General features: G+C 59.2%; 1 protein-coding gene across 1 annotated transcript; it reads right to left on the bottom strand.

The window, feature by feature from the left end:
* Positions 1–11: 11 nt before the first annotated feature.
* On the bottom strand, positions 12–19,544 carry Podxl2 (podocalyxin like 2). The gene is made up of 8 exons (XM_076841077.2): positions 19,463–19,544; positions 11,682–11,957; positions 6,071–6,843; positions 4,773–4,847; positions 3,209–3,365; positions 2,679–2,740; positions 926–1,105; positions 12–417 (listed from the first exon to the last, which is right to left on the bottom strand). Exons 1-8 carry the CDS (start codon positions 19,533–19,535, stop codon positions 205–207), a joined length of 1,809 nt encoding a protein of 602 aa, XP_076697192.2. The 5' UTR covers positions 19,536–19,544; the 3' UTR covers positions 12–204.
* Between the last annotated feature and the right edge of the window lie 1,965 nt (positions 19,545–21,509).

The following is a 21,509-nucleotide window of genomic DNA, read 5'->3' as shown; positions in this document are numbered from 1 at the left end:
AGGGGGCGCTGTGCCGAGGTCGCGGTGTGGAGTCGGGGGAAGCGGGGAGAAGCCCCGCGTCGAGGGCCTGGCCGCGGGTCGCGGTCCGGGGAGGGGGCGCGGGCGCGTGCGGGCTCCGCGGCGGTCTGCTTCGGGGCCGCGCTGCTCCATCCCGGCGCGGACCCCGGCGGGCGCGAGGCCCCGGCCCAGCTCGCAGGCCCGCGCTCACAGGTGCGTGTCCTCCTCGAACACGTCCGAGCCCTCGGGGTCCCGCTTGCCCCCCATGAGCGCGCTCCAGCTCCCCGGGCCGTTGATGGCCCCGCCGCCGTTCAGGCTCGGCTGCTTCTCCTGCATCTCCGACTGGCTGTCGCTGGCCACGTCCAGCGTGGGGTTGTCGTGGCAGCCGTTCTCTACGAAGCGCAGCTCCTCGCCGTGCGACTGCAGCGGTGGGAGAGGGCGCTGAGCGCGGGCTTCGCTCCCCGGCCCGCCGAACTGCCCCGGGGCTTAGTAAGACCCGACGGGGCACCCCCAGGGGACCCCCTGAAGCTGGCATGCTCCCACTTTTCTGGTGCCACGCTGAGCTCCGCACTAGGACACCCTGTCGCCCCCTGGGGTCGTGCGATCCCTTCCAACATCTTTGCAAGTCAAAGTCAAAACGCGCGCTTCGTGGGCTTGGAGCCGGGCCTTGCCCTTGGGAAACCTCCGCTTGGCGCCTGCGCAGCGCCGGCCCAGGGCCTGACTCTGCCACGGACTCTGTAGTGACACACTTGGGGGAGGAGGAGCTGGGGCCCAGGTGGGACCCCGAGGATGAGGACACATCCCCCTCCCGCAGTGCCCGTGCGGTCCTCGGCACAGCCCTGTGCACCCGGGACACCACCACACCATGCCTAAGGCGCGGGCTCCCTCCCGGGCCCAGCCCCGTCCCGTCCCTGTCCCCGGGGCTCACCACGTGCTTGAGCTTGGGCAGCCGGCGCTGCCAGCAGTTGTAGAGCAGGCCGAGCACGATGATGACGAAGCAGATGACCCCGATGATCACCAGCACCACAAAGAGCGTCCCGTAGTCACTGCGCACCTGGGTGGCCCGCGCCTGGCAGCTACTTGTCGTGGAGTAGTTCTGAATGCCAATCTAGGGCGGGAGGGGCCGGGTCCGCGGCTCAGGACCTGGGGGGGCTGCTGGAGCTTGGGACTGGGCTGGGGACAGGCACCTGTGCTCGCTGGGGACTGGGGGTTACAGGCTCCCACCTTGCAGCGGGCGCGGGGGATTCTGGTATGTTCTGGTCATTATGGGCCAGCTTCACGTCCCTGGGACAGTGCTGGGTGCTCTGGGTAGTTCCTGCTGGAGTGTCACTGATGACATGGTGACAGGCACACAGCCGGTGGTCTGTCCCGGGCCTGTCCTGTCTGCCAAGAGGCTGCTGTGCCCTGGGGCTGAGCCCCGAGGGCAGTGACGCCAGGTGGCTGTGTGGCAGGCCTGGGTGCACCACCGGGTCTTTAGTTCTTGCAGTTTCTGTGACCCATCTGCACGTTTTGGGGACTTTCGGTTAACAAGGGTCAGTTTGTCTTGCTAGAACCACCTGCCAGTGTCCTTGCTCAACTCATGCGCTTACATCCTTGCAGAGACCCGGCATGTCCTGGGGCCCAGTCCAGCTGCATCAGGGGCCCAGGAGGACAGAGTGCCCAGCGGGAGGGAGGCAGGTGCAGGAGGCCAAGGCCAGCCCAGGCCTCCACCGTTCCCACCACCAATGTCCCCACCACCAGTGTCCCTAAACCCAGGATTGCAGAACTGGGGAAGATCTCAATAGGCAAGAACTCGATAGGCAAGTGACCTCACTTTTCTGGGTGTGAGGTCACTTGCCTATGGAGTGTGTGTCACCCAGAGGGTGCCCTGTTTAATCCTGACAGCCTGTGGGTGGGGAGCACCAAGGACTAAGTGACAGCACCCAGGTCTGGCCCGAGTGAGCACTGTGTTTACCGAGATAAAACACCAGCACGGAAACAGGGTCCCCTTGCATGTGACAGATAAGGATGTGGCCCAGGGTCACGCGTTCGTATCTACTGTCACACACTGCAGAGCTCAAGAATGAAGGGGACTGACAACACGTCACTGGGTTCCACGAGAGCGGGGTGAGGAATGCAGGGTGCTGCCCTTCGGGGAAGTAGGTAAGGAGACCAGGGACCTCGGCTTCCCGGGGCTGGTCCAGCAGCTGCGGAGAGGCTGCCGTCTGTCCTTCCGCCCAGGTCTCCCCAGGAGGCCCCAGGCATTCGGCACCCAAGATGGCAGTCCACGTCTGGCACCCCAGGTCCCCAGCAGGAGGAGCAATGGCGGCTGGCCATTTGGAGGTACTGGGCTGGTGGCTCCTGAGGCATACCCAGGTTTCCAGAACATTCTTGAGGTTTCTCGAACCTGTCACGCTCCCTCCTCCAGGTGCTACGGGGGTCCTGCTGTTTCCTGTTTGACCCCCACCCCCTCTTCTCCAGGCCCTCCCCTGACTCCCCCTTTCTAGGACCCCAGGCCCCTTCCCAAGGGCCTGGTTGGGAAGGGCCCCCAGGCTCACCCCGCCCAGAGCCCCATCTGTTTGGGCTTCCTTGACCCACGGGCTGTGGGGCCCCCCAGGGAAGTCTGCGTGTCCCCAGAGCTTGAGGGACAGACGGGAGCGAGCTCAGGAGCAGCTCGGGGATCCAAGTCCCTGTACCCTTACCTCCTCCAGGCTCCTGCGGATGTCACCCAGCATGGAGAGGACATCTTGAGTGGGCAGCACCCCTGGGAGGAGGAAGGCCCCCATCAGCACGGCCATGACCCCTGCGGCCCCTCCGGGGGTCCCTAGACCTACACCCCCTCTGGGACCACTGGCCTGAGCCCCTTCAGCCCCACTTTTGGACTCTAATGACACCCAGATCCTCGGGGCGCACAGGCGCAAGCGCGCACCACCAGCTCCTGCAGAAAGAGGTGCGCCCTCTCTGCGTCCTCGGCTCCCTGTCCATTCAGCTGACCCGGTGGGTGACCAGGTAACAGGTGTGACCAGACGTCACCTCTGCAGCCCCTCCTGCCCCTCCCTCCCGCCACACCTGGGAGTCCCCACCTGGGCTGGAACATGCTTCCTTGTGCCCTGCCCCTGCGCCCTCCACCTTTGCCCCCAAACCCAAGCTGATGGGGTGGCCTGGAGCCTGCGACCAGGAGGGGTGCTGTCCTGGGTACCCAGGGCCCAGGCCGCCCGCCCGCCGTCCTCACCCTGCTCGCCCACCAGCGCCATGAGCAGGTGCTGCTCCTTGTCGCTGGGCTTGCTCAGGGAGATGTGCCAGTCCCCGTGACGGCCGCTGCGGTGGCGGGGCAGCACCTCCTCCACTAGGGCCACCAGCTGGAGCCCTCGGTGGCGCCGAAACACCTCCTGCAAGGTCAGAGGCCCGCTCAGGGAGGGACAGACCCGTGTCACCCTGCGCTCCGTGGCCAGAGGCTGAGAAAGACCCTCAGGCTCCTCTGGGGACCACCTGTGAGCCGGAGCCGGGCTGCGGGGTGGGACAGGAGGACGCTGTCCCTTCTGCTCTGGCCGCTCTAGGTGAGGAAGGGGTGGGGCCGCCTCTCTAGCCCCCAGTGGAGCTGGGAGGACAGGGCACAGGTGGCTGCTCCTCGGGCCTGGGGTCAAAGCATAATGGGGTCTGGCATGGGGTACAGAGAGGGTTGGGGACCGTAAGGACGCACATCAGTACAGCCACTGGAGGAGCGGTGACAGGGCTCGTCTCCTGGCCACCACAGCAGCAATGCGGCCCCCAGGATCTGGGGAGGGGTGGCCTGTCTCCCCTCTGCCACCAGAGATCTGGCCCGCGGTGGTAATGAAAAGGGCCACCGCGTGCTCTTATGCTGGTGTCTTCAAGAGAGAGGGCCCAGTGGACCCTGGAACTGGGGACAGGGCGGAGGTGCTGGAGGTCGGACTTCTGCCCACTGGGCGCTCTGCACAGCTGTCCCTGTCCTTGACCAGGCCCAGGCACGGTCACGCCATGTGAAATGAAAACTAGGGTCTGGTCCTAAAGAGGAACCCGGTGGCAGGGGCCCAGGCTGGGGCTGGAGGCCTCTTGGCACACAGATCACCAAGCCACATCGGGGAAGAGACCCTTCTTTGGTCCCAGGGCCACTAGGCCCTCCAGCTCCTCTTCTTCCTGGATGTGCAAAGTAGCTACATCCACGTTCCCAACCTCTAAAGTCGGCAGCCCCCCTCGGGTCGCTCAGCTCGCCCTTGGGTGCCCTGCCACGGACAGGTCAGCCAGGGCTGCTGGCGAGGCAGAGCCACTCCCCGGCCACCCCAAGGGAGCCCCGGTCAGCCCTCGTCTGTAAGCCACCAAAGGTGACAGAAGTGCTGCCTTTCAAGAGTGGGACAACTCCCTTCTCAATATGGGTGCCCAGAGCCAATGGTAAGGAAGCCTTTGGGTGCAATAGCTGTCATCCCAGTGACTCAGGAGGCTGAGGCAGGAGGATCGAAAGTTGGAGGCCAGCCTCTACAACTTAGCCAGGCCCTGAGCAACTCAGTGAGACCCTGTCTCTAAATAAGATATAAAAAGGGGCTGGGGACAGGGCTCAGGGGTCGAGGGCCCCTAAATTCAATGCCTGATATGTTTAAAAAAGGGAGAAAATGAAAGACCCCTTAGAAACCTTAAAATGCAAAAAGCATTCTGTCTCCCTCCCTCCCAGTCTGTGTTGTCCTTGTTTGTGGGTTTGTAGCGTTGACGGGGCTGATGGTCCTGGGGTCAGGCTGGCCCTGGGACCCCGCCCCGCTCTGCCCATGCGCTGGCCGGCCACTCACACAGTCCACGTTCTCGGTCATGTTCAGGATGATGTAGTTCTTCCCCGCCAGGTTGCTCCAGTCCTTGCAGATGACCTGGACCAGGAGACGGAAAGAGGGTGGCCGCAGTAAGAAGGTGTCCCGGGGGACAGAGACCTGACACCCTGTGGGAAGCCGGAAGACGCCGGCTGCTGCGGGTCTGCGGAGCCAAGTGGGATGGGCGACCTCTACAAGGTGACAGGCCACTGGTTCTGCCCAGGAGCCACAAACCCAGGTGGCTTCAGGGACCCGCTGAGGGCGCCTCAGAGAAAAGGGGAACTGTCCCTGGGGCCGGGCTGCGGGGCCCTGTTCAGAGACTGGGGGCAGGTTGCCTGGTCTGTGGGTCCCAGGCTGACCCTATCCTGGTGTGGCTGTGACATGTCCCCAGAGCCCCCGTGGGGACGATGTAGGAAGGTCCAGAGGAGGAGTGAGGGGTGTGAGGGCTGAACCCCAGCACTGAATGGCTCCCTGGGGGTCCCCTGGTGGGGTGTGGGGAGGAGGTGGCCCTGGGGCCGTGGCTTGGGGTCTCTATTTGTCCCTGCTCCCTGGTCCCCATGGGAGCTGCTCCCTCCCCACACTCCTCCTCCATGATGTCCTGCCTCCCCTCACCCAGGAGTGGAGCTGCCGTCTGTGGACTGGGACCTGGGACACCCTGGGCCCCACGTCCACTGTCCCCCTCTGCAGTTGTGCTAGTGGGCTCCTAAGTCACAGCAGCAAAAAAAGCTGCCTACAGCAGACCCCTGCTGGGCACGCCTGTCATCCCAGTGACTCAGGAGGCTGAGGCAGGAGGATCACAGTTAGAGGCCAGCCTTAGCCAAAGTGAGGCCCTGAGCAACTCAGGGAGACCCTGTCTCTAAATAAAATGCAAAACAGGGCTGGAGAGGGGCTCAGGGGTCCAGGGCCCTGGGTTCAATCCCTGGTCCCCCCACCACAAACCTGGCCCCTTCCTTCCCTTCTGGAAACTGTGGGTGTGTGTTGGGGGCCGGGGGTGGAGGGGCGCAGGCCAGCCACCTGCTGCGCTTCTCCTAGGAGCAACACCAGAGGCCACGGCGCAGGCCAGCCACCTGAACAGCGGAAACCAGGAGGGGCCACCAAGCCTCTCCCAAGGTCTTTGCGCTCGAGTGTGGCACACGCCGCAGGCTGGGCCGTGAGGAGTGGCACTGTTCCCAGGCTTCCCTGGGGCTTTGGGGACAGCCCCACCTGACAGGCCCTGCCCCACTGCAGCAGCCGGGGTGACGGGGAGGCCCACAGGGTGCGGCCGAGGCCCATGCGCCCCTCACCTGTGTGGAGTCCCAGGGGGTCCTGGAGGGCGCTGCGGCCACCGGGCCCTCCTGCGGCTGCTGGCTGGGTGTGTCTGGCCCCAGGGTGGCAGGGGAAGGGGTTGGCTCCGAGTCTCGGGGGGCTGGTGGGAAAGAGGCTGAGGTCCTAGGGTCGAGGTGACCCTCGCCTGGGGCTCTGGTGGCAGGGGACGGAGCCAGGGGCGGCAGGTCCCCGGGCCGGCCAGCCAAGTCGGGGGCCCCCACAGTGGCGTCTTCACGGGGTCCTGGAGGGACCTCGAACTCTACCCCGAGTCCCGCCGCTGGCAGCATGGTGGCCGTGTCCTCCTGGCTGGGCAAGTCCTGGTCCCCCAGGGTCACCGTGCGTGGGGTGACAGAGGGTGGCGACAGGCTGGGCTCCGCACTGCTCTCCGCGTCCACGCCCGATGACGCCTGGTCCCCAGAGTCCTCCTGCCGGGGTCTGGTGGCCCCCGGAGCCTGGCTGCTGCTGCCCCTGGGAGGAGAGTCTGGCGCCTGCGTGGTGGCCTCCGCCTGGGGTCCGCTCACAGGAAGCAGCTGTTCTTCCTCCTCCTTCTCCTCCTCCTCCTTCTCCCTCTCCTCCTCCTCTTCCTCCTCTTCCTCCTCCTCCTCCTCCTCTTCCTCCTCCAGGGGCATGTGCCAGGGAGGCTCCACCAGGTTCATCTTGGGCAAGGACGAGGGGAGTCCCAGAAGGTCCTGGGGCTGGTCAGCGTCCTCCAGGGGACCCGACTTCCCCGTTAAGTCCGGGAAGACGTAGTCTAGAGACAGGAAAAGTGCGTTGGCTTCTTCAAACCGGGACTTACTGGGATCCACTGGGCAGGGCTGAGCGACAGGAAAGAGCTACCACCTGCCTACAGGGACAGGGACGCATCAGTCTTGGTCATGTGGGGCGAGAGTGGGAAGTGAGGCTGGGGAGGAGGCGGGGTGAACACAGAACACAGGGGTCTGCTCTTGGTTTTTTTGGTCCCAGGGATTGAACCCAGGGGCCCTCGACCCCTGAGCCATGTCCCCAGCCATTTTTACATTTTATTGAGAGACAGGGTCTCCCGGAGTTGCTCGGGGCCTTGCTAAGCTGCTGAGGCTGGCCTCCACCTTGTGATCCTCCTGCCTCAGCCTCCCAAGCAGCTAAGTGATATCCTGACTCTAAATAAAACATAAAAAAGGTATGGAGACGTGGCTCAGTGGTTAAGTACCCCCGAGTTCAATCTCTGGTACAAAAAAAAAAAAAAAAGAAAAAGGAAAACATCTTAATATTTTCGGATTCGATATGAAATTATACCCATAAAACAAATATATAAAAGGATAAAAATTCTTTACTTCAATATAAGTAAGAATTTTATAATAGATCGATTCAAAAATAAAATTCAGTGCATAGCTGGGTGCTATGGTGCACACCTGTGACTTGGGAGGCTGAGGCAGGAGGATCACAAGGTGGAGGCCAGCCTCAGCAACTTAGCAAGACCCCGAGCAACTCAGGGAGACCCTGTCTCTAAATAAAATAGAAAAAGGGCTGGGGACAGGGCTCAGGGGTAGGGTGGTGGCCAGGCATGTGGAAGGCCCTAGCATCCATTCTTAGCACTGGGGGAGAGACAGACAGCCAGCCACACAGACTGACACGAAGGGACGGATGAAGGGAGGGAGGAGGAGGAAGGAAGGCTCCGTTACACTGTGAGATCTCATGTCTGAAGGTCCCTGGGACAGCAATGTAGGTGACAGCAATCGCGATGACCAGAAAAGCCTCAGGAGAGGCCCCTGTGGGAGAATCGGGGCCCCTGTTGGGGGCTGGTGACAGAAGCAGCCAGCCCTGGCTCGTGGGGGGCACGCGGGCACTGACAGAGTTGGGGACCTTCTAGAAGAGCCCGGCTCAGTGGATAGACTGGACCAGGCGTGTGGAGGGTGCGCTCCCCGCTGACCCCACGAGGCTGGGGAGATCCTGGAGGCCAGCGCCCCCCACATCCTTCTGCTCAGTTGGAGGCCGAGTTTCCCGAAGCTGGACGCCCCCACCCCCGGCCACCTTCCAGTGTCTGGCTCCTCCTCTAACCCCATTGGTGGCACTGGTCATGCTATTGACAACAGTACCTGGCCATGGGGGGACTCAGCCACGAACGGACCTGTCCACACTTCTGCAAGCCCCTTAACCCCTCTGGCTTGGGGTTTGGGGCAAATCACATGGGAATGTCGCGATCCATGATTCCTAAGGTCCTAACGCCTGTATCTTAAGTGTTGGAGGGTCCTGGTGAGTGTCCTCTCCATCGGTGACACTGAACCCCTAGCTCTGCAGCTGGGAGGCTGAGGCAGGAGGATCACAAGCTGGAGGCCAGCCTCAACCATTTAGCAAGACCCTGTCTCAAAACAAAATGAAAGAGCTAAGGACGTGGGCTGGTGGCAAAGTGCCCCTTGGTTCAGTTCATGTCACCGTAAGAAGAAAAGGCCAGAATTGTCCTGGATGTGGAACAGAGAGTCCCACTACTGTGATGCACTGATAAAAAGACAAATATACACCCCAAAGGTGCTGCCTCCAGGAACCCACTTCCTCCAGCCACAGCCCGCCTCCTGCTGCTGAGGCTGGCCTCCAACCTGCGATCCTCCTGCCTCAGCCTCCAGATTGCTGGGATGAGAGGCGTGCCCTGTGCTGGCGAGGCGGGATGCAGAGAGGGCTCCCGGCCTCTAGGATGGCCACCCTCTCACAGATGACCTTTGGCACCAGCTGAAATATTAATGAACCGACTCCTCCATTCAACTCAGGAATTTAAACAGGCATCTGGGGGCCGGAGTCCTTGGATGGTCACTTTAAACGTCCTTTTAGGTTAATGTCAAATCGCTGGAAATTGTCCCCTGAGTGTGAGTCTCAGGCCAGTTATTCAAGCAAGCGATAATGCAAAACCACTCAAAAGTCAAAGGAGATTTGTGAGAAACAGAGGATCACGGGAAGATCTTTCAGTACGGTTAAAACTACTTTTTAATGGTCAACCTCAGTCGGCATCCAAGAAATACAGATCAAGGGTGGAGGACTAACTGGGTGGCAGAGCGCCTGCCTGGCATGCGAGAGGCCCTGGGTTCCATGCCCAGCGCTGCCCAAAAGAGAAAAGAAAAAAAGAAATATAAATGAAAAAAGAGAGGGCAAGTCAGGAGGGGTGGCCCACGCCTGTGATCCCAGCAGCTCAGGAGGCTGAGGCAGGAGGATCGCAAGGTGGAGGCCAGCCTCAGCAGCTCAGCGAGGCCCTGAGCAACTCAGGGAGACCCTGTCTCTCAATGAAATGTAAAAATGGCTGGGGACGGGGCTCAGGGGTTGAGGACCCCTGGGTTGAATCCCGGTACCAAAAAAGAAAAAAAATCAGACATTCAGAAAATAGAATTTCCCTTCTGCCCCAAGGCAACGATTAAAGAAGCAGCAGATCAGCTCAGGCTCTGTGCTGCAAGAAGGGACAAGACGACAGGTTCCTCTTGCCCTGGATATTTCTGTGACAATTCTGGGGCTGGAGAGGTGTGTTTGCCGGCTTGGGAGGAGGATGTAGGAGAACCATCGAGACGTGCACACAGCAGCCCTCGTATCTAAGGGCCTATTTTATAGACACGTTTCCCACAAGGGACAGAAACCCTCAGAGAGACGCCAACACGCAGCATTCATGACTCTGCGAGATGGGATTATGGGTAAATTTATTTTCTTCTTTTATTTGCACTTAATTTTTTTTTGGCACCTGGGATTGAACCCAGGGGTGCTTAACCCCTGAGGCCCGTCCCCAGCCCTTTTTCTATTCTATTTGGAGACAGGGTCTCGCTGAGTTGCTTAGGGCCTCGCTAAGTGGCTGAGGCTGGCCTCCACCTTGCGATCCTCCTGCCTCAGCCTCCCGAGCTGCTAGGATCACAGGGGTGCACCACTCCATGCCTGGCTGCATTTAATTTTTTTTATCTGCTCTGTATTACCAGCATAGAATAAAAAGTGCAGGGCTTGCTTTTTCTCCAGTGTGGGGGTAAAAGGGATTCCTTGGATGCTCCTGTCACTTGGCTCTACAGGTATCTGCCCATCGCTCCTGGTGATCGTCCCCAGTAAGTGTGCGATGGCCCAGAGCTGGGGACCATCCCTCACAGACACAGTGCAAAGAGGGTCTGCTGTGCCCAGAGCATCTCCAGGTCTGGCAGACGGCCGTCCTGATAATCTGCTGCCTCCAGACTTCACTACAGAGGGGGAGGCCTGCAGCCCTCTGAAGCCAACGACTTCACACAGAGGAAAGGGCAGCCGACCTTGAAGCAGAAACCTCAGGCTTGGGACCGCTCTGCCTGTGTGTGATTCAGTGTCACTTTAAAATCTCTGTAACCCAGTGTCCTTAGCTACAACCGAGATATTAATCACGCCTGCTTTTACAGCTTTTGTAGATCTGCTCTGACATTTAAAAAAAGAAAAAATTCACTCCCAAATGATGTGCCAAGCAGGGCGCAGGGGCACATGCCTGTTTATCCCGGCAGCTCAGGAGGCTGAGGCAGGAGGATCGCTAGGTGGAGGCCAGCCTCAGCAATTCAGTGAGGCTGTAAGCAACTGAGCCAGACCCTGTCTCTCAATAAAATATAAAAAGGGCTGGGGACGGGGCTCAGGGGTTCAGCTCCCCTGGAACCAAAAAAAAAATAATTTAAAAAAGGGAGGTTCTGTCAGTTTTTCTGCAGGGTCGCATGGGGCTGGTGTGGAGGAGTGTGCAGACCTGAGATGAGGAACAGACCAGCCACGGGGAGGCCTCCAGATGGCGACATGGCTCAGATTCAAGGAGCGACAGTGACTCTCCTCAGGAGGCCTGGGGCAGCCCCCGGAGATCTGCAGACCCAGGGAGGTAGCCGGGCTCCCGAGCGCCCCCCTGCGGCCTCAGGAGGAAGGACGAGGCGCAGCGGCCTCTCCCACTGGGACTCCCAGACCCGGGAGGGAAACTGCTTAATAGTCCTTCCACAGGGGTCCACGTGGCGACAGGTCTCAGTGGGCGAGGGCAATGAGATCCCACCTTACACGTGCGCCATAATCAGTTACAGTAGATTAGAGGAAGAAGGAAGGGAGGACTGCATATTTCAGTGACGCAAAGACTCGTCATAAAGCGAAGAAAAACAGGCAAAAATGTTTAGAAACATCTAGAAAGAAAGACACTGTCAAGCTTAAAAGATGAGTGTGTCAAATATTACCCATAATGCAAATGAAAGTAGTTGGTCGGGCTCAGTGGTGCAGGCCTGTCATCCCAGCAGCCCGGGAGGCTGAGGCAGGAGGATCGCCAGGTGGAGGGCAGCCTCAGCCACTTAGCAAGGCCCTGAGCAACTCAGCGAGACCCTGTCTCTAAATAAAATCCAAAATAGGGCTGGGGATAGGGGTCAGGGGTTAAGCACCCCTGGGTTCAATCCCTGGTACCAGAAAAAAAAAAAAGTGGGGAACACAGAATAGGGCCTCACTAAATAAAGAGTGGTTAGTATTAAAGAAGCACAGACTCCCGGGGACTTGGCTTTGGCGTCCCGCGGACGGCACTGTGGTGAACCTCGGTGGGGGTCACAGGGGATGCTGGCAGGGGCCCGCCCCCGCCCCTGTGGCCGCCCCACGCTCGCACATGCGCAGGGCGGGAAGCGCTACCTGCAGTGGGCCCCAGGTCGAGGCTGGAGGCGTTGAGCTCCTCCTCCTCCCAGAAGTACTGAGGCGGCTGCAGGATCCGGGACTCCTCGCTCTCGTCGCTGGGGAAGCCCGAGCCGGGGGCCCCCAGGCCGGCTCCCAGGCCCATGGACTCACTGGGCTCCTCCCCGTCCAGCGGCTCCAGGCCGGTGGGCAGCAGCAGGTCCAGCAGAGAGGTGGACGTGAGGCCCTCGGGGCCAGGCTCATCGGTCCCGGCTGCACGGGAACCCAGGGACACTCCTGTGCGGACACAAAGGCCGGACGTTAGGAGAGGCCAAGGGCGGCCCTGGGGGCGCTTGACCCCTCAGCCTCCGCGCAGCCCTTTTTGTTTTGTATTTAAAGTCAGGGTCTCGCTGAGTTGCTCGGGGCCTCGCTAAGGTGTTGAGGCTGGCCTCCACTCGCGATCCTCCTGCCTCAGCCTCCCAGGCCACTGGGATTAGATTTTGTCTCTGACCATCACCTGTCACAAAGGAGATGCCAGAGGCCGGGGATTTCGATGACATCTCTGAATACCCAAGGGCTGCCCGAGGATTCTAAGATGCCATCTTCATCTCAAAAAAGGACCAATTGCTCAGACCTCCATGTGACAGTGGCTAAGGGGAGACAAAGGGAGATGGTAGGAGACAGAGGACTCAGTTGACTTGGCCCCCTCTGGGCTGGGCGCGGTGGCACATGCCTGTATACTCAGCTGATCCGGAGGCTGAGGCAGGAGGATCGCAAGTTGGAGGCCAGCCTTAGCCACTCAGCAAGACCCTGTCTCAAAATAATAATAATAATAATAATAATAATAATAATAATAAAGGCCGGGGATGTGGCTCAGTGGTAAAGTGCCTCTGGGTTCAATTCTCAGTACAAGAAAAAAAAATCTAATATTATTGGGGTCATGTGCTATTATTGGGGTCATGTGCTAAATGCTTTGCAAACAGTGTCTGAATTTTGACCTCCACCGCCACCTTTTGGGGTGGTAGATCCTGAGACCGCGACTGGCCCCGAAAGAAACAGGACCATTCAGACTGTTCTACCAGAAACTAGGGAGCCCGGGGGTTGAGGGGTGTCTGCACCCTGCAGACCCATCACAGCACCAAGAAGGACCCCCCCCAAGGGCAGCGCCTGGCCCCGCAGTGGGAGGAGGAGCCAGGGGAGGAGTCAGGAGCAGAGTTTCCAAGACAGAAAACGACAGGTTGACTGAGTAAAGAAGGTCAGAGAGTCCACGTGGCTTCAGAGCAAGCGCCGGGGTGACAGGTAGAAACGTGGGACAGAGGCCACATGCAGTGGTGCACACCTGTCATCCTGGTGGCTCAGGAGGCTGAGGCAGGAGGATCCCAAGGTGGAGGCCAGCCTCAGCAACTAAGTGAGGCCCTAAGCACCTCAGTGAGACCCTGTCTTTAAGTGAATAATAAAAAGGGCTGGGGACGGGGCTCAGGGGTTAAAGGCCCCTGGGTTCCATCCCTGGGACCAAATTATCATCATCGTCATCGTCATCCACGGGCCTTGAGCCCCAGGAGGCCAAGTCACAGCTGCAGGGAGGCCCTGGGTTGAGGCTGGGAGTTGGGGAGGCAGTGACCTTGCTCCCCCAGTGCCTGCTCTGTGGCCGTTCCCTGCCCAGAAGGCTTCCGGTGCTCGGGGACACCACGGTCAAGGTCTACGGTGCCACTTCCAGGTGGGCTTGGCTCCGAGCCCCGGACCCCGCGTCCACACCAGGGACTCAGATGCAGAGCCAGGCGCCTGGGTGGGGTGGTTCCCAGAGCCGAGGTCCTCAGAGCCCCAGAGCTACGGGCACCGATGTGGGTCCACCTTCCTTGGACAGTCCGCTGTCCCCAGGAATGGGTGGCACTGTGGCTGAGACCGGAGGTGCCCCCAGGGGCCCATGTGTGAGATGGTGCAGGAAGGCTGAGAGGTGACTGGGTTCCGTGGCCAGAGGTGGGGACGAGTCAGTGGGTTCATCTGGGGATGAGCCAGGAACAGCTGCAGGCTGGGGGGAGGCTGGGGGAGGAGGCCAGGCGGGGGCGAGGCTGGGGAAGGAGGCCCCCAGGAACGTGCCTCTGAGGTCTATCTATGTTTTCTCCCTGGGGAGCAGGGCTCTCTCTGCCTCCTGGTGGCCATGTCCTGAGCTGCTGTCCTCCTCCACCCCCTTCTGCCATGATGTCCTGCGTCACCTGAGGCCCAGGGCTGTGGAGTCCGCTGACCACAAACTGAACCTCTAAAACCAGACTCCAAGTAAGCTCTCCTCCCCGCAGTGGGTCTGGCCAGGGCTTTTGGTGACATGAGGACGGAGCAGCCTGACGCACGTGGACTTCGGCCCTTGGATCCTTTCTACCCAGGCCTCTCAGGACCTTCCCCTCCGACCCCCTCCGCCATCGCTGGGGGCCCTGGCTGCTGTCGTGGGGAACTTGCTAGAGAATGAGGTTCCTGGGCTTCCTCGTAGAGCACCTGAACTCCGGCTCCGGGGTGGGGTCCCCGCTGATGCCCGTGGCCCAGGGGTCACACCTAGGAACAGCTGCGCTGAGCCACTAAATTTGGGGGTGATTTGTTACGCAGAACTAGCTGACGGATACAGCCAGAGAATCATAACGGAGTTCTCCTTGCAGATCCGAGTGAGGCCTGAGTGGTGATTGCCTTCTGTCATCCACCCACCCACCTATCTGTCCCCCACCCATCCACGCACCCACCCGTCCATTGACAGAGACCTCACAGCAACAGGGTCGCAGCAGGTGCTGACGTGCCCCGGACACTAGGGATGGAGCAAAGTTCAAAGGCACCTAGTGGATGTTTGATGATGGTCTCTTGAGCTCAGACAGGCATCCTCTGGCTTTGCCCCACCTGAACGCAAAAGCCAAGCCGTCAAGAGGACCACGGCAGCAGGGCGTAGTGGCGCATGCTGTCAGCCCAGCAGCTTGGGAGGCTGAGGCAGGAGGATCGCAAAGTGGAGGCCAGCCTCAACCAAACCGAGGCCCTGAGCAACTCAGTGAGACCCTCTGTCTAAATAAAATAGAAAACAGGGCTGAGGATGGGGCTCCGGGGTCAAGGGCCCCTGGTAGGAAAAGAGGAAGAAGGAGGAGAGGCTTTGGACACATTTCCGGCCTCCTGGCCTCTACAGGAGTTCTTTTAGCACCTCCAAAAAAAACTCAGGGCTCCTCCAACCCCCCTGGGCTTTGGTGGTGTGTATGAATCACCTGGCACTCTGGGCTTGGGCTCTGGGCTGTGGATGGGGTCTGCAGGCCTCGCCTGTCCCCAGACCGCACTTTGAGTAACAAAGCTCAGAGAAATCTAAAATGCAAATGAGGCTCCAAGACCCGTCACCACGACAACGCAGGCCAGACTCTTTAAAGTGGCAGGGACTCCTCACCCTGGGTCTCCCTCCCTCCCTCCACTCTCCGCAGCCCCTCCCTGAGCTGCAGATGAGCCGAGCTTCTAGCAATTTCCCGGACCCCACAGTCTGGGAGCCTCCTGGATCTTGAGACACGCTGCCCGCCACCTTTCTCCTGGCGAATCCGGCCTCCTGCCTGCAGCCTCAGCGCCTGACAGCCTTCGCTGGAGGCTCCCCTGGGTGGGTGGCCCGCCTCTGTCCACACACCACCCTGAACAAGGTCCTGTCCTCCAGGTGTCCCTTGGCACTTGGAATTCCAGGGCCTGCCACAGTTCCTGGCACAGGACAGGGCTGGGTCCAGAGATAAGGACCAGACCCAACCTCTGGGTTCACAGTCGAAACCACTGAGGACTCCTGGGGTCCAGGTTAAATGGCGAGTGAACAGGAGACCTGTAATTAACACGTTTTCCCCACAAAAATGTCTTACAGGAGATGAGCCTGGTGGCACTCGCCTGTAATCCTGGAGGCTCAGGAGGCTGAGGCCAGAGGATCACAAGTTGGGGAGGCTGAGGCTGGAGGATCGCAAGTTGGGGAGGCTGAGGCCGGAGGATCGCAAGTTGGAGGCCAGCCAATTTGTATTAGACGGTCAGCTGCACAGAGCCACCTGTCATTCTGAGCTTCTATGATTCTGGGCCAAGCAGCGTGCGAGGCCCTCTCAGGAGACAAAAGATGACAACGATCTCTGTCCTCAGTTAAATTACCAGATTTTTTGTTTTTGGTATCGGGGATTGAATCCAGGGGCCCTCGACCCCTGAGCCCCGTCCCCAGCCCTATTTTGTATTTTATTTAGAGACAGGGTCTCCCTGAGTGGCTTGAGCCTCGCTTTTGCTGAGACTGGCCTCCAACTCACGATCCTCCTGCCTCAGCCTCCGGAGCTGCTGGGATGACAGGGTGGGTCACAAGCCACCAGCTGTGATAATAACCCTCTTTTGCAGGGGATACATCTCCAGGGTTGAGTAACATGGATGGCAAGGAACGAAACTATAAGAGACAGATCAGGAAAATCTCATTAGTGCATTTGGGGAACAAAAAAAAAAGTCATTTAATGAGAAATGTTGGTGATGATTAAACAATGCACATTTTGCATGTTCCCGGAGGCCCTGAGCGACCAAAGGTGGAGAGGCTGCAGTTCATCTTTAGCTACGCGCTCCAGCATGCAGGAAAAGTTCACTTCAGCCTTATTTAAATAAAAGGTAACTTCTTCTTTTTCAAATGTTTTTTTTTTTCAAATATTGTTTACTTGTGGATGGACACAATACCTTTATTTATCTTCATGTGGTGCTGAGGATCAAACCCAGGGCCTCCCACATGCTAGGCAAGCGCTCTACCCCTGAGCCCGAGCCCCAACCCCAACTTATTCTTCTCAAGCATCCTGGAATTCACCCACTAAAACAACCTCTGAGTTCAGGTTCAGTGGCACATACCTGTCATCCCCAGCAACGAGGGAGGCCAAGGCAGGAGGATCACAATTGGAGGCCAGCCTCAGCCACTTAGCGAGGCCCTGAGCAACTCAGGGAGACCCTGTCTCTAAATAAAATGCAAAATAGGGCTGGGGATGGGGCTCAGGGGTCGAGGATCCCCCAGATCAATCCCCAGTACCCCCCAAATATTAATTTAAAATATTAAAAAACCACGGAAGGTTGGGATATGAGTTGCCTCCTGAAATCTCCAAGTGTCTCTGTCACATCTCAATGAAGTGTGGTGGAGAGGACGCTGATCCCATTTAGGCTGTGGTCCGGCTGCACAGAAGCACCTACAACTCCCCCAAACTCCTCCTGTCCTGAGCAGAGGAACCCTGTTTACCACCACTCAGGTGACAGCCTCCATTCTCTGACCCTCTTTCTGCCAGTCAAGCCCCAAGTTCCTCTCCTGATGGTCTGATAGGAATTATTATTATTTATTTTTTTGCAGTATTAGCAATTGAACCCAGGTGTCCTTGACCACTGAGCTTCATCCCCAGTCCTATTTTTTTTTTTTCATTTTGAGACAGGGTCTTGCTAAGTGGCTGAGGCTGGCCTCCAATTTGCGATCCTCCTGCCTCAGCCTCCCGAGTCACTGGGATTGCAGATATGTGACACCACACCCAGGTGGCACTGTGAAATCCTGTTGAAAAAAGGAACCTGGTATTCTCCTGGTCTTTCATCCCTTTTTCAGTAAACAGTTCCATTTTCTTTTTTTTATTATTATTATTTTTTAGTTGTAGTTGGACACAATACCTTTATTTTATATATTTATTTTTGTGTGATGCTGAGGATCAAACCCAGGGCCTTGCACATCCAGGCGAGCGCTCTACTGCTGAGCCACAACCCCAGCCCAGTTTCATTTTCTTGAACTTATTTTTCCTTACAATGACTGTTTGGTCTTTATATAGACCTTGATATTTTCAAAAGCATTGGCAATCCATAATTATTTAGGTAATTACTAGAGGCTCCTCCTTTTTCAAACTCGCCTACCATGAGATGACACCAAAATAGCAGCAGAGAACACCATTCTGCTGTTCATTTTGTGCCTAATAATTAATCTGCCTTGTTGGGTACAAGGGCACACATCTGTAATCCCCGCAACTTAGTTGGGAGGCTGAGGCAGGAGGATTGCAAATTGGAGGCCAGCCTCAGCTACTTAGCAAGACCCTAAGCAGCTCAGGGAGACCCTGTCTCTAAATAAAACATAAAAAGGGCTGGGGACAGGGCTCAGGGGTTAAGCACTCGCTGGGTTCAACCCCTGGTACTAAAATAATAATAACAACAATAGTCATAATAATATAATATCTGCTTTAGTTGAGATCGCACCTGACTTAAAATTGCAGAATCACACTCTTTGCGTGACTGATTAGTATTTCCCTCTAGCACCTGCGATGTGTCACTTCATCATTCCGGGGACAGAAGGTGAGAGAAGAAGGAAGACAGGGGTGGAGAATGGGGGTATTAACCCAAACTCAGAAACAAAAAAAAGGCCCATAAGAGAGGCTGAGGAATTAGAGGCTCAAAACACAAAGACACCCACACCCCAGGGCCCCGGCTGCACAGTGGGGTCTCCCCTGTCCACCTCGGTGCCTGCAACCTTGCAGCCGGGCCCTGTGGGACTTCCACCGTCAGGGACACGCCCACCTCCCCGTGATTGGCAGCTTTGAAATCCAGATCCTCCCCAAGGCCTGGGCTCGCGCCAGCCTGGGAGGTGCCCGGCGGCATCTGTCACGCAGCCCCCACAGCCTGGCGTCAGCCACAACAGAGACGGTCGGGTACTATCACCCAGCCTCGCTCGCACACCTCCACGGCTGCCTGCAGGACCCGCCACGGTGCCTGTCGGGCCCGGAGGACAGGGAGCATGCGACAGGGGAGGAGGGGACAGGCTTTTTTTTTTTTTTCTTTTGGTCCCAAGGACTGAGCCCAGAGGCACCTGACCCCTGAGCCCCGTCCCCAGCCCTTTTTCTATTTTATTTAGGGACAGGGTCTCGCTGAGTGGCTCAGGGCCTCGCTAAGGGGGCTGAGGCTGGCCTCCACCTGGCGATCCTCCTGCCTCAGCCTCCAGAGCCGCTGGGGGTCACAGGCGGCAGTGCCCACTGGAAGGAAGGCCATCGAGGGGGCCCTGCCACCGTGCACACCCCCTGCCAGCACCTTCGCCTGGCCGCAGAGCAAGGAAGGTGCCCCCCTCTGGGGCTGACCACGTGGCCTTTCAGCCACGTCCTGATGTGACCCAGCTCTGCGGACCGGCTCCTGTCCCTTGCTGAACCGCTGGCCCCCGCCAGCTGCCAGCGCCCGGGCGTCCCTTCCTCACACCGCGCATCCGTGGTGTCCCGCCCCGCTGTCACCCGCCCTGGGAGGCTGTGGATGGGGACCCCCGCCGTGGCCATGTCACTGTCACCCCTGCCCGTGGGCTGGCGGATGGCGCTCGTGGGGCCTGCAGCCCCCCCACGCCCGCCCCGGGGACCCTCGCGAGTGGCCCCCCGCGTCCCGGCGTGAATGTCGCCGCGCGCTCCCGCCGCCCGTGCACGCGCACACACGCCCCTCGGCCGCGACACGCGCACCTGTCACCTCCCGGGCGGGCGGCGCTCGGAGCGCTACCAGGGAGGGGGGGGGGACCCAGGTGCCCGCGGCCCGGCCACCGCCCGCCTGGCCCGCGCCACTGTCGCCGGAGGGGCGGGGACCCGGGGACACCGGCGCGTGTCACCGCACGCCCACCCCGCGCCCGCCACCGCAGCCGCCGCGCTCCGGGGGGGGGGTCGCCGTGGCCGCCCACGCCCTGTCCCCGGCGCGGGGCGGGCGGCCCGGGGGGACACGCGCGGCCTCGGCCCCGCCGCCCGCGCGGCGCCTTTGTTGGCGGCCCGCGCCGCCGTCCCGCCCCGCCGCCCGCCCGCCCGCCCGCCGGCGCCCGCGCTCACCCGCGGCCAACAGCAGCAGCAGCGGCGGCAGCAGCAGCGGCGGCAGCCGGGCGGCCCGCAGCAGCCGGCCCATGGTGCAGCCGTCGCCGCCCGCAGCCGCAGCGGCGCGGCGCCCGGGCCCGCGTCAGGGAACCGCGCTGGCGGCGGCGGCGGCGCGCGCTCTCCTCATTGGCCCGCGCGGCTGTCACTCACGCCTGGCCCCGCCCGGCCGCGTGCCGCGGGCGCGCCCCCGCCGAGACGAGGTGGGCGCGCTGGCGGCCGCCCCCCCCCTCCGCAGCGCCCCCGCGTCGGAGCGGCCAATCAGCGCCCGAGGAGGCTTCGGGGGGCGGGGCCTCGCCGGCTGGACCCTGGGCCTCGCACCTCAGCCTGGCAGCTGAGCGTGCGCTGCTGCTGCTGCTGCTGCTGCTGCTGCTGCTGCTGCGCTGGCTGCTCTGCGCACGGGGACCTGGGGGGGTCCGGTCAGCACTAAAGAGAAGCTGGCACTGATGACAATGTGCAGGTGACCACCCATCCCGGGCTCTTGGATTGGGAGGACTCTGGGCCAAGGCCACAGCCAAGGACCAGACTTAGAGCCCAGAGGTTGAGTTTGCTTCTTTTTTTTTGGGGGGGGGGTCCCAGGAATGGAACCCAGGGGTGCTCACCTTCTGAGCCCTGTCCCCAACCCCTTTTTAGATTTTATTTAGAGACAGGGTCTCCCTGAGTTGCTTAGGGCCTTGCTAAGTGGCTGAGGCTGGCCTCCACCTTGCGATCCTCCTGTCTCGGCCTCCTGAGTCGCTGGGATGACAGGCGTGCGCCATCTTGTGTCAAATGGGCTTGTGAAATGTGTCCTCAGCCCTCCCTGGGGTGTGTATCACGGGAGATGATCTCACACGAGTCTTGCAGGATAAATCCTTGGGAGAAATAGGATTGGCAGGAGCAGAGGTATGGAGGAGAGTGGGTTTCAGTCAAAGGAAGGGACGTGGGCATAAGATGGCATCACATGACAGTGGAGGACACCTGTGTTGTGAGTATCAGGAGGCTCAAGGAACAGAAGGGAAAAAGTAACGACATTCTTGGTTATTCTGGACCAAGTAAGTAGACCCTTCTCCAGTTCCATCCATATATCAGCAAATGCCATCGTTTCCTTCTTCTTGATGGCTGAGTAATATTCCACTGTGTATATGGACCACATTTTCTTTATCCATCCACCTATTGAAGGGCATCTAGGTTGGTTCCACAGTTTAGGTAGGAAAAAGTGGCAATGGATGGCAAGATGAAAACAGAGACCGTAAAATGAGAATTTACGCAGTAAAGAAGACATTCTTTAATTTAATTCATAGAACTCTATGGCTTCATTTACCCTGGGGTCGACAAACTCCGTGGCCCAGATGATTTGGTGGATCCTAGGCAGCTAGGCGAAGATCAGATAGTACAGGATCTCCAATGTCAGCATGACAAGATTGGACGAGACCCAGAAGCAATTCATGTTTCCACCGGGGCATGATGGTGCACGCCTGTCATCCCAGTGGCTCAGGGGGCTGAGGTGGGAGGATCACAAGGTGGAGGCCAGCCTCAGCAACTTAGCAGAGCCCTAAAAAACTTCACAAGACCCTGTCTCAAAATACAAAAGGAGAAGGGCTGGGGACGGGGCTTGGTGGTTAAGCACCCCTGGGTTCAATCCCTGGTACCAAAAAAAAGAAAAAAAAAAAAAAGGGTCATCTTCCACTCCTGTGGCTGGACCTGCTGTGGGGTGTCCCTGGTCGTGGGTTCCACTGTGAACATGGGAAAGTGACGTCCATTCATTCCCCTGTCTCTCCCAGTCCCCTCCACTCCCATGTGTCTCATCCAGTGAATTGCTATTCTCTGCCCCCCTATTGTCAGTGTCCCCATATCAGAGAGGACACTTAGCCTTTGTTTTTTGGGGACTGGCTTATTTCACTCAGCGTGATTGTCCCCAGCTCCATCCATTGACCAGCAAATGCCATCATTTCATTCTTTTTGATGGCTGAGTAATATTCCACTGTGTATATGGACCCGTTTCTTTACCCATCCACCTGTTGAAGGGCAC

Source organism: Callospermophilus lateralis, chromosome 20 (assembly GCF_048772815.1).
Source record: "Callospermophilus lateralis isolate mCalLat2 chromosome 20, mCalLat2.hap1, whole genome shotgun sequence".
Classification (NCBI taxonomy): Eukaryota; Metazoa; Chordata; class Mammalia; order Rodentia; family Sciuridae; genus Callospermophilus; species Callospermophilus lateralis.
This window is presented reverse-complemented; position numbering and strand designations above follow the sequence as displayed.